This window comes from Panicum virgatum, chromosome 2K, assembly GCF_016808335.1.
Source record: "Panicum virgatum strain AP13 chromosome 2K, P.virgatum_v5, whole genome shotgun sequence".
Taxonomy (NCBI): domain Eukaryota; kingdom Viridiplantae; phylum Streptophyta; class Magnoliopsida; order Poales; family Poaceae; genus Panicum; species Panicum virgatum.
In genome coordinates this window covers 38,662,382-38,675,188 of record NC_053137.1, presented here as the reverse complement: position 1 = coordinate 38,675,188, position 12,807 = coordinate 38,662,382, and the positions used below count along the sequence as shown (strand labels likewise).

The following is a 12,807-nucleotide window of genomic DNA, read 5'->3' as shown; positions in this document are numbered from 1 at the left end:
GCTCTCCCTACTGGAGTTTCTCTTGTATCTTCTGCAACATTGTATGTAAGCATGCGGTAGTTGATAAAGTGATATAGGCTATCTAAACTTGGTTGGATAGGTAAGGTCCCTTCAGTCTGGACTATAAGAACATGCCTTCACTATAAGAGTTTCATTTCACATGAAAAAAATAATAATATATTGAGTGTATTTTTTTCAATAACATACCTGAGTATATATTTCATTATGAGAAAAGCAATACGATCAGTACATATCTTAATAGACAGATACTATTAAGACGGATACATAATACTGCCAGGCAAGCGCACGACAAACAAAAATAATAAGAAAAATAACAATATATTTGAGAGTTTTGAATAAATAAATTATACGCTAAAACAAAAATTTAAGTACAAGAATTCTTATACTGAAAAAAGTGTTTGTTAAAGCTTCACTATATATATTTCACGCGTTGACACAATATATGTGGTCTGATTTGAATTCGTACCCTCCGGAAAGGAAAATTCCTCCAGGTATCCTTGATCTGTAAAAACAGTAAAGTACAGGGACCAGGACGCACAAAGCAAGCAAGCGACCATTCTCTTCTCCACCAGCGCCGCCTCCTCCCCCGATCTTTCTCCGCCTCCGCCGTGATCCCAAGGACCACCAAACCCTAGCACGAAGTCGCCTCCTCTGTCCAATCATGGCCAACAGCAACCTCCCTCGCCGCATCATCAAGGTGAGGAGTCCTCTCAGCCCCTCGAATTTTGTTTTCTTTCCATTATTTTTATGCAAACATGATGATTTTTAGTGGTTTACTTACTGCAGGAGACGCAGCGGCTGCTCAGTGAGCCAGGTGAGATGCTTCATCAAAAGTTGTTGGTTTGGTGCCCCCTTTCGTTTGTTTCTTTTTCCCTAGGATTTAGTTAGCCCTGAAAGGCCTCTGACTGTTATTTTTCATTTAGCCAAAGAACTAGAACGTCTAATTTTTATCATGCATATGGTCTAACTGTGCGAAGATAGTTACACTTTTATGTCATGATTGTTCCTTAGGAAATTTTGGGATTTCTTCGATGGGTTTGTGATGTTTCAGGGGTTGTGTGGCTTGTTTTTGCAGCTCCAGGAATCAGTGCCTCGCCATCTGAAGAGAACATGCGCTACTTCAATGTCATGATCCTTGGCCCGTCGCAGTCACCCTATGAGGGTGATGAACCTATTCCTCTTGTTTTTCTGTTCTGTATTTTAATTGCCTTAGACATCATCTAAATGTTGAATTTAATAATATGGTCCTCTAACTGGCTTTAGAAATGTTAGATGGAATTGCGATTATTGGAAAAATTTACCATTCAAAATGTATAAACTTTAGTCAAATACCATTCAGTCACATTAGTTCACCTTGATAACATTGAAAAAAAAATGCTTTATCGAGATTGTACAGTGCGTTCCATGTCTTTCTGGCTTTTTTACAGTGTCCTCCATATCTGTTGGGAACTATGCAATCTGAACGTTTTTGAAAAGAAGTTTAGTAAGCTCTAGTGCATGCCTCCGATGCTCTTCTCTTATCAATACTGTAGACTGTAGTTCTGCCTCTGGTGGCTCGTGGGAAAAAGTGCCATTGCGGCTTCACTTTGCTTGCTCTCTCAGCACCAGTGAGCACCTCAACTTCCTTCTTCCCCAAATCTAAATGGAGAGGGGAGAGGCCTCTCCATGTAGCTGCCTCCTACATTAATTTGAGACCATAGCTTCCAAGACCTGCAAGTCCTATAGCAAGCCTCTTTCTCAGTCAGTTTTCCTGATGGCCTGCATTCTCCCGCTCCAAATCAATGACCTGTGTGGTTTCCGTTCATCAATCTGTGGCATGGTCCTTTTTGGCATCATGTCAGGAATTGACATAGGCCCATGCGCCAGGTTTGAGTTTGACAGCAATATTTATGCACCAGGGTGCAGGTCAGCATGAAACCAAGGGGCAGCAGTGCCGGTGGAGATGAATTGCTGTGACTGGGCATGGAATAATACAACTGATTGATTGCATAGGGCATATAATACAAGCAAGAGATCTGTGGCTTGGCCTGAGTGAAGATGCATTAATTGAACAGGGGTACCAGCCAAACAAGCTGGTAACTCTAGTTATGTGAAAAACGTTACTAATTGCTTATTGCTAGGATACATTTTTAACTGCAAATGTTTGGAAAGCGGGATGGATGGTCTTTGCTATTAATTTCTCAAACTAAAATCAAATGTATTTTCTTCAAGTGCTGGCAAGCAAGTCATACTTGCTTTTTTTTGTGAGCATGTCTGTTTCATTGCCCTGAATGTTTTTGTGTTTTTTCCCTAGTATTTTTTTCTTCAGAAACTTCCTATATGTTTCCTGTTGTCTCGTGTGATAATTATTGCATTTTTTCATTTTTGCTACCACTTATGCATCCTTTCTATCCTATTCAAAGAATGCAAAACAAAGCAGTGGCAATTTTTTTTCTGCTCTCTAATATGGTGTCTGATAACTGTTGATTGGACTACTTGTCAGGAGGAGTTTTCAAGCTTGAATTATTCTTGCCTGAAGAATATCCAATGGCTCCACCAAAGGTGCTTCATTACTACTGTAACCTTGACTAGGCTTTCAGTAGTGTTTTGGTTTTACAAATTGTTAGTAAATAATAAGTAGTTCTGCTGATGCTTGCCAAGCTAGGCTAAGTTGTACAGTGCATCAAATTCAGAAGGTTTCATATATGTTGCTCCTCAATGAGATTTAGATTTCAGCTTCACATTTAACTGCAGATCATCATATGATATTTTTATCACCCCAGCGGCCCAGCCACTCAAAATATTCTTGCAAATTTCAGTGACTTCAATAAACTTGTATAACATCATTCATGCTTTTATTTGACTGACTTAGATTTGTCCTCTACTTTTTTTTGACTAGTATTTCATATCTTGGTGGTAAGTTTGGTTTAAGATCCATAAATTTTTTCAATTTATGGTTTCTAACTGAAGTCCTGATTCTGAACACAGGTTCGCTTTCTCACAAAAATTTATCACCCTAACATTGACAAGGTAAGTTTGTTACACTCGTGCTTCCCTCTTACAGTATTAGGATATACCGTGTTGCTTAATACTTACACTCATACAGCTTGGTAGGATATGCCTTGATATTTTGAAGGACAAGTGGAGTCCTGCCCTTCAGATCCGAACAGTTCTTTTGAGGTGAATACCTCTGCTTCACTGCTTTTCTGTATTAAAGTCAGCCTGGTTTATTTGTTGTCTTGGTGTGATATTTGTTCTTGAAAGTACAAACCATATAACAGCTCCACTAAACAAGCTATATGATTCCTGAAAGGGCTTGTTGATGTCTGTGGCCATTATAAGATTACAGTATTAAGAGACACTACGTAGTGGCAAATATGCACCTTCAGAGCTTGTATTGCACTTTGAAGTCCTTGACTACTAAAAAACAGGATTAGCATATATGATGTGTTATTTTACTAGCAAAGACCCATTCAGAAATAAGAAATTGTCAGGCTGCCTTTCCATAAAGTGAATGGCGTGTACAATGTAGTGGAGGAACCTGCAGTTGCTGCCATCGCTGCATATTATTTGCCAGAATGCCATTAAAGTGGGAGCAGAACATTTACATGTTCCCAAATCAACCTATGATCAGGCATCTGCATCATGTTTGCTGCATTCACAATCAGTTCACATAAGCTTAGTGCGCATGTAGTTTGTATCGCAATATCTCAATTGTACATGAGTAAGGATGCACACAACTCATATGCCTGTTTCAGTACCTGCTGCACTGAATTTTTTACCCCGTTCACATATGCCTACTGTGTTTTGGCTATCTCTCAATCATAACACACACACATGCATGCACAGAGATCATATGCCTGCTTCAGTCTTCAGAGTTGCTGGTGTCTATGCTTTCCTGGAAATTTTACTGAAACAAAATCTTGCTGAAACAGAACAAGAGAGAACAAATAAACTCAAATAACTTAAATCTTAACCGAGCAGTACATTTACTTTGCACTTGATGTTTCTGGTCTTCAGCATCCAGGCGCTGCTCAGTGCCCCAAATCCTGACGACCCGCTTGCTGATAACGTTGCAAAGCACTGGAAAGCTAATGAGACTGAAGCTGTAGGAACAGGTGAGGGAATAACTTAATCTTGTTCACCTTCAGCTGCAGAATTTGGATGGATTATTCAGCTCAATGGTGTTCTTGAATGACAGCCAAAGAGTGGACCCGTGTATATGCAAGCGGAGCATGAGCTTTGGACGATGCAAAAGTGGAGCTCAACTCGAACGGCCATTGGCTGGTTACATTTCGGGTCTACTCATATGTGGAAATTTATCCTCTTTATTATGGTGTGTACTTGAGTCTGATGTACATTAGTCTAGCTGGGCATGTAAAGTGTTTCTTTCGTACGTCTGGTCCTTGAGAGAACATATATATCATAATAATTATCCTGAAATGATGTGTGTGCTTGTTATTTCTTGAATTATCTTTTGCATAATAACATACAATGCGGCATCCCCACTGAGACTTCTGGTTGCTACAACTAGGGGCCTACCTACAACCTTTCGGCAAATTTGATTCTCTTCTTATTTGAAATCTTTGCAGACTGGAAGCAAGGTTTAAAAATGATGTCACCCTCCATTGCTTTAAGAGGACAAGCTCTACCACAGGTTTTTTTTGTTTTTGTTTTTTTTTGCACCACACGTTGCATTGAATGGCTTGACTCCCGTACCTTTGTTTATATAGCCTCCCATATTTTGATTTTGATTCTAAATATGCTTACTTTTTTACATCCCTTTCTATAATGAAGAAAAATTGCTGGTTGAATCAGTAGACAGTAGTGAAGCAAAGGTGCACATAGATTCCGGAAAAAAATGGACCGAATTGGAGTGGATAGCACATTATTGGATTGTCCCAACGCCGCTATGATCCAAGGATGAGATACATGTTGGACCGGAGTGGGTTGGTACTTGGTACTGTCTTGTGGTGCGATGTCTGAATAGTATTGTCTCACTGGTTCTGTTTTGATTTTGTTTTCAAAAGGAAGCTTATATGGTTATATATTATTATTGTACTTGTTATCTATTAAAAGAACTATCATTCATTCATTTGTAACAATATGCGGTGACTCCACATTTTGGATATGGACATCACTAGAACACTGTTTCACCTAATAACAAGATAGCTGCAGCAGTCGAGGCTATTTATAAATAGGCAAAGACAAAATTTGTCCCTTTTTATTTGCCACGGGCCACTAAAAAACACAACAAAATAACGGTTCTTTGCTAGAAGACACTGTACCTATTATTGAATTTAATTGGAGAGTAAGGAGGAAAGACAAATTTACCCTGCTGCCTTATCCTCAACCCAGACCTCTCTCCCTCACTCAGGCAACCTAGGGGTGGTAAAGGACCATCAAATTTGATTTTGTTGACGTAAAAATTAACACACTGGAATCCGAGGGCAAGTGTTCGCTAAGATCTGAAAAGTCAACCAAGCGTGCCAGTCAATTTGACCTGTAATTTACAAGGGATAAAACAAAGTCAAATTCGAGAGCGTATCAGCTGTGATTCCGAATATCTCTCACACAAGTGTATCGGCAAGCTCTGCCGATAGAAAAAACAAGGATATTAAATGCGGGTGCATAATAAACGAGCGCGTCAGCCGGTTTCAGCCAATGCAGAAAACGACAAAATCAGCTTAAGATAGTCGATTGCACGTATGTGATAAAATCTAAGCTACGAATGTGTAACTCAGATGATGCAAGCTTGAAACAGATCTAAACCGGCTTTTAAGATAACAAAGTGTTTTTGCAAAGCCTAAAGCTGATCTAATATGCTTCTAAGAGGATAGATGTGATAATGGCAAAAAACATAAGAAAAACCTACAAATCTAGCCGATATCGATAAATTGTGAATAAATCTAGACGAGAAAACAACGATACGCCCGAGATCAAAGTCTAGATAAACTCGATAACTTTTAAATAGATTTGAACGAAGCCACAACGATACGCCCGGTAGCTAAAGCTCAAATATACTCGGTAAAACAAAAACTCACAAGCAAATCAAGTTGCTCGAATGTGAGACGTCCTTGATCAACTTGAAAGAGCTCGTCGAAAAGAAAAGAAGAAAGGCAAAGTCACCGAAAAAGTGCAAAGAAATTGTAAAGTATTTGTGGTTCTGGATGTGTATCAAGTTTTTCCGATTCCTTACAACTGATATATATAACCTAGAGCTATCAAGTCCTAGCCGATTACGGCAAACATTACTTGACTAAAAAGTAAAGACTTCCTAATTTAAACTATACTAAAATATTAAAACCAAATCATCAAAATCCTTGTAGAATTCAGACTTTCTTTCCTCTTCTTGACTCATCGACAACTTCTCATCGGCCGATCATCAAATCGCACAGATAGGCATCTTCATGGAATATTCTTTCTGGCCCATCGCCTGCACCTCATCGGCCGATCCTGATCCTATATATCTTTTGGCTTCTTCCAAATTGGCAACTTCTCCTTCATAAAATCACCTTCTTTGACACGTGTCAAAAAACAGTGTCAATAGATTTAGATAATCTTTCTAAGGATTGGGTCCTAAAAAGTCAGACTCTAATTCTATATATTTTTGAGTTAAATAATTAAAGTATTATTAGATTGTGAAGTGACCACTAAGACCATGGCCTGTTACCACTCCTGACGCAACCCATCCACGGGCCTCTTGTGGCTCGCTAACTAGGAGGCGGCGCGACTCCTCCCCAGCGGCTTCGACGGCCGGTGGCGGCCCTCCTCAACCTGCAGCCCCTCCCCGCACGCAACCCCGACGGATGCCCCTCCCAGAGCGTAGAGTGCCGGCGTACATCTCCGACGGCGCCCCCTCCCGGCACCCAACCTTGGCGGTGTGAGAAACCAGCCCAAGTTGATCCCGTTTAATCAAACTATCGTCCATTGATTAACTAGATTAAAAAGGACCAACCACGATAGTCCTTGGAATGTGTCATGAGCACCGCCCAGGATTTAAACACACTCCACTCGCACAATATGTGGACACCATTACACAAGTACAACCGTACATAGAATTTAGATTACATAAAAGAGGTTCAAGTATAAGAACATCAAGTCTTAGAGTTTTGCAGCGGAAAGTTCTATGTCGCGCTCATTCCATACATAACACAAAATAAAAGGTTAACACTATATGCCGATAGTGCCCTTCTTATAGCCACCGGCCATATACTCCTCACCCGCACCTCCGTCCGCGGGGTAGAACTACCCAAAGACGGCCTCCGGCTGCAGCTCACCTGCAACAACTTTAACGAGAGCACAATGATTACAAAAGGTACTCACATGTCTTATCCGATATGAGTATATACTTGCCCGAACTCAAGGAGAATGCATTGGTTAGTAGCAAGGATAGGTCATGGTATTTGATTTTGCACAAAAAACATCTAACTTTGATCAAGTTATAATAAGCAAAAGACATAGCATCTATGATCTCTATCTATAACATACATCAATACAATTGCATAAGTAAAGTGATCATAAATCATAGGCTCAATCTTCCATGAACTCATCTTGTGGTGACATACGTTAAAATCCAAGTACAAGAGCTTGCTCGATTACTGAGAGCGCGGCTATTGCAATAGATTAAAGACCCTGCAGGGGTGTACAACTTTTCCCACACGAGAATAAGGCCAACGACCATACCCATGGCCAAGGATAAGTGTTGATTCATGCCTGAACCTTTCACACAAACACAACCGACTATGAGCGAACGATCGGGAAGGACCAATGCACCGGAACCGTCGATCACACTCCATCGCAACTCGCACCGAATCGGATCAAGGCAAGGTGTCACTCATGCTAGTTGGCTTACCATCCCAGTATTAAACACGTGGTACGAAAAAGTTCTCAAGTATCACATCGATAACGATCGGTCCTTAATTAACTCAAGCAAGTTTAACCATGTGAGCTTCATCCCAACATGGCCCTACCATACATGGCCAAGTCCGAATCATCTTTCATATTTGCTCAACTTTTATCCATTCTTGACTAATCATGTAAAATTTATCAAACATCCTATAGCTCGCGAGTGGTGGTGCCCTTGCCACCTCTTGTCTTGTACCGTAGCTAAGCATGACTAAGCAGTTAATTCGTGACACCTATGCAAGCATACTCAACTAAACATGATATCCTAAGCAAGGTTGGTAATGCATCAAAAAGTTCTAAGCAATCAACGATACATATAGTAACTCATGCGCAAACAAGACACATATAATTCATTGATCAAAAATAGGGTGTAAGATATGCATATGTGCCTGCCTTGAGTCTCAATGGGAATGTCGTCTCCAACGATCTCCGGCTCAAGCTCCTCTTGCTCTGGCGTCACGGTCTCTACACAAGTGCAATGATGCTTGATAAATGAATATGTCATGAATGATTGACATGGTATGCAAATGGTATGAGGAGGCTTGATTTAATATTGCAAAACTATGATAAAAGAGGCTAGACATGTAGTACATAGGTGGATTAATCATAGGTGAGTGTAAGGGTACTAAACCACTAAACACGGACTGTCCGGCTTGGAAGAAGCAGACCATCTGGCTCTAAACGGCGGACCATTTGGCGGACCGTCCGCCGGCCAACGCGGACTATTTCGGGCTAAAAACATGGTTTCTGTGTGGTTTTGAGTAAGGCTGAAAAATGACCCGTGGACCATCCTCCACTAGAGGGGGAGACCGTTCGCCTCATAAATTCTGGGGGGCCAAAAAGGTTCCAGAGGCTCTGCTGGTTGGGTTGGGGCTAGCAAACTGTCCGCCCATAGGGGCCGGACCGTCCGCCACACAGCCGAAGCTCATCGGCGAGTTCGCCGGCGGTGATTCCGGTCATGGTTTGGGATGGTGTTTGTTCCTAAATGTTCCTAGGAGTGTAGGGAGTCCATTTTGGTAGCTAAAACACACATGCATTAAGGTCTCAAAGGTCTAGGTCAATAATGGTGAAAGTGCTCTAGGAGGACTTCATGGCTTCCAAACCTAGGGCAATTGGAATGGATCGGGGAGGGGATGAGCTTACCGGCGACGAGTGGAACACCGGCAAGGGCTTCAAGATGGGGTAGAGGGCTTGGTGAAACTTGCGCTCGTTCTTCTTGCTTGAAGCTTGAGGAAGAAGGAGATGGAGGGACAAGCTCCTAGCTCTAAGGAACAAGATGAAGGAGAGGTGGTGCAGCCCGTCGGCGTCGATCTCTAGCGTCCTTCGGCGATTCTCCGGCGAGAGGAAGGTGCTTCAATGGTGGAGGAGAGGGTGGAGCTCGTCCATGGCTTGAGGTTAGAGAGAGAGTGTGAGTTTGAGTGAGTGGGGATCGGAGGGAGGGAGGGAGGGAGAGAGAGAGAGAGAGAGAGCAGGAGGATGCTCTGGTGGAATAGATGCTCGGGCTGACGCATGGGGCCGCGAGGGGGTATGTGGCGCTAAGTTTCTACGTGTTGGACACGCATGGGAGGTGCACTAGCGGACCGTCCGCGAGTGGGGCACGGACCGTCCATGGTGTTGATGTGGCAAAGACTTGACTTGGTCGTCGTTGACCGGAGTGGGCTGTGCTGTTGAACTGAGGACAGTCGCCCTATAGGGGTGGACCGTCCACCCTTATAAATTTGAAAGGGCTTGGCTCTATATTTTTGCCAATCCCAAGTGCATTCTAACCATGGTTAAAGCTTAATGATGCATATGATGGCATGATTACCTTCTAATTAGCCCAGAGATGTTACAGGCGGCCTGGGCAGAAAAGTGGAGACTCCAATTTCTCCTCTTGCTCCTATGATGTCCTCGTCCTCTTGCTGCATATCTCAAAATCTCGCGATTCAGCGCAGACCAGAGAGTGAGTGTGGACAAAAAAGAGGAATCTTCCTCTGAATTCTGCTTGAAGTGCAGGCGTTTCCTCTTCTTGGCCTTGTTTGGTTTGCCCCTAAATGAGACAAGAAGACACTTTGATTGTCCATTAAGGGTGTCAAATAAATGCAGTTTACAAAATTAATTCTTAAACCCTACGCGAGGAACCCTGACGAATCTAATTAATGAGGCCTTTGATGGGGCATCACTTCTTCCTCTATCTATAGCACTCAAGTTATCGAGCTTATTAAATCCATCCAGGGTTTAACTTGTTCACCAATATATCGATAGAAGCTATCAATTCGTTAGCTTAATCCATTTAGTCTAGTTTCTTGTTGCTTTTATCACAAGTTATCGTTAATAGCTTTTAGATCTTTCTAGGTTAATCCATTTAATCTGGTTTGCTTTAAGTTCTTACCACAAGTTATCAACATTTACTTAGATCTTACTAGGTTGATCCATTTAATCTAGTTTGTTTTAAGTTTTTATCACAAGTTATCCAGCCTAGATCTGCTCGCTATCGGCTTCTCTCATGGCCTCACGACCATAGCCGATCAGGCCTGGATCTAGGTGTTGCTCCTGAGCTACATCGTTTTAGCCGCAGCTTGTCTCCCCGAATCGGCTGCCTGATAGCCAATTTGCTGACATCATCAATATCGTCTGGCCAGCCGATAGCCCTTGGAATTTAACATTTATCCTTCTTGTTAATTGCAGGTTAAATTGACTAGCAGGCCAAGCGCACCACACGCGTATCAATCAGGTTCAGTACGACAAGGCGAAGCAAATCTCTCCGGCCCTAGCGTACGTGAAACATGAAGATCCGTCCGGCGGAACTTCCACGTCAACACCATCATAGTTTATGGTGGTGACAAAAGTGCAATGTATCATGTCTGTACATGCAGTCAGCTGTGAAGGAATAAGATGATTAGGTAGTTTTTTCCAGCCATACAAATGGGCTAATTTAATTAGGGGATGGTACTAATTTAATTATCCTCATAATTCTTGACACTACTACAAAAAGGGTTTATAGGGCGGGTAAAAACCCATTTAGGGGATGGTACTGCACCCGGCCCTACTTTCCGCAGTCAAAAATAGCTATTTGCATAGGCAAGTATATGTTACATGTCCTTGAAAACCCACTTCTAGGGGCGGGTACCGCCCCTCCAAATCGATTTCGAGGGGCGGGTGAGGGCATGACCCGCTCCTAGAAATGGGTTCTTGAGGGGCGGGTCATGCCGCAACTTGCCCCTATAGATAAAAAAATTAAAAAATTGATGGCGGCCGGAGTCGCGTCGCCACACGCTCCACCCGTCAAGCACTGCCGCTCCCCGTGCTGCTACTCCACGCCGTGGCGTTCCGGCAGCAGCAGAGCAGATAGGGCTTCCACGACAGGGTGTCGGCGAGGAGGCCACAGAAACACGGTGCCTGGTCCAGCGAGAGGTGCATGAACCATGTCTGATGGTGGCGTAGCCCCGCATCACGACTACTCCGTGCCGCTGCCACCGCCGGAGGCGCCTAACAGAGGAGATCTGCTACAGGTTATCAGCCCTGTACGGCCGCTGCCCTGCACCACGACTGCTCCGCGTTGCCGCTGCCACCACCACCGGAGGCGAGTTCTGCTGCAGGTCATCAGCCCCACGCCACGACTGCTCCGCGCCGCCGCCGCTGCTCCGGGCTACTGTTGGTCTGCGCCGTCGGGTGCCGCTCCTCTATGCCACCGTGTGCCACGCAGCACCTCTGCACCTCTCATCGCGCCACTTCCGCACGCTCCGGGTGGTGGGAGAGGGAAGGGGAGGTGGCGGCAATGGAGAAGTGGCTCTATCCGTGTTGGCACAACCCCCTCGCGCTGCCAGGAGGGAAAGGGAAGGGCAGCGGGGGAGGGAGAGGAGGGGAAGGGCGATGGGGAAGGAAGAGAAGGCAAGGGGAGGTGGGGGAGGGAGATGAGGAAGAGAAGGGGAAGGGCTGTGGGGGAGAGAGATGAGGAAGAGAAGAGAGGGCGGTGAAGGAGAGAAAGAACAGGTGGGCTATGTAGAGGCCACCACAACTGGCGATTGGCGGAGGAGGCGGGAGCACGGATCCATAACATGGATGCCACGCCGGATCAAGGAGGGAGAGTGCTATCAATTTCAGAGGTGGGTGGAGGCATCACCCACCCCTAGAAATGGATTTTTAGGGGTGGGTGATGCCCCCACCTGTCCCTAAAAGTCTATTTCTAGAGACGGGTGACGTCACACCTGTCCCTACAAATGATCCTTTTATTCTAATTTTTTTAAATAAAAAATATAAAAATGGTGAAGTTTTTATCATAAGCCTATTGTGACATGTAGAACTTAAAAAATGTTAAAATCATATTTCAGCCTATATAATGATTAAGAGTGTAAAATTATAATGTATAACTCACTCACTCTACTATCTTATACAACTCAAGCCTCACTTCATGGTTTCCACACTCATAATCATTTTGTAAACTGAAATATGCTTTTAATATCTCCTTCTAGTTTTATAGATCACAAGAGGCTTATGCTAAAAATTTCACTTTTTTTAGATGTTTTGCTATTTTTTGAATAAAATGAATTTCTAGAATAAATTTCAAAATCATTTGTAGGAGCGGGTGAGGGAGCGACCCGCCCCTACAAATGCATTTCTAGAGGTGGGTCACCCCACACCTGCCGATAAAAATGATTATTTTTATTTTAAAATTTTGTTCATATAAAATATTATAGCAAAACATATCAAAAAAGGTAAAATTTTTATCATAAGCCTATTGTGACATGTAGAATTTAAAAAAATATTAAAACTATATTTCAGCATATATAATGGTTAAAAAGTGTGAAACCATAATGTATAACTCACTTACTCTACTATCTCATACAACTCAAGCCTTACTTTGTGGTTTCCACACTCATATTCATTTTATAAACTGAAGGATGCTTTTAATATTTTATT

The 12,807-nt window shown here is 42.9% G+C and overlaps 1 protein-coding gene across 1 annotated transcript; it reads left to right on the top strand.

Annotated features, from left to right (window-relative positions):
• Positions 1-495: 495 nt before the first annotated feature.
• Positions 496-4,470, top strand: LOC120675598 (ubiquitin-conjugating enzyme E2 36-like). Its single transcript, XM_039956800.1, has 8 exons — positions 496-718; positions 808-835; positions 1,097-1,183; positions 2,504-2,562; positions 2,989-3,030; positions 3,107-3,180; positions 4,021-4,118; positions 4,202-4,470. The coding sequence occupies exons 1-8, from the start codon at positions 683-685 to the stop codon at positions 4,237-4,239; spliced, it is 462 nt and encodes a 153-aa protein (XP_039812734.1). The 5' UTR covers positions 496-682; the 3' UTR covers positions 4,240-4,470.
• The last annotated feature ends 8,337 nt before the right edge of the window (positions 4,471-12,807 follow it).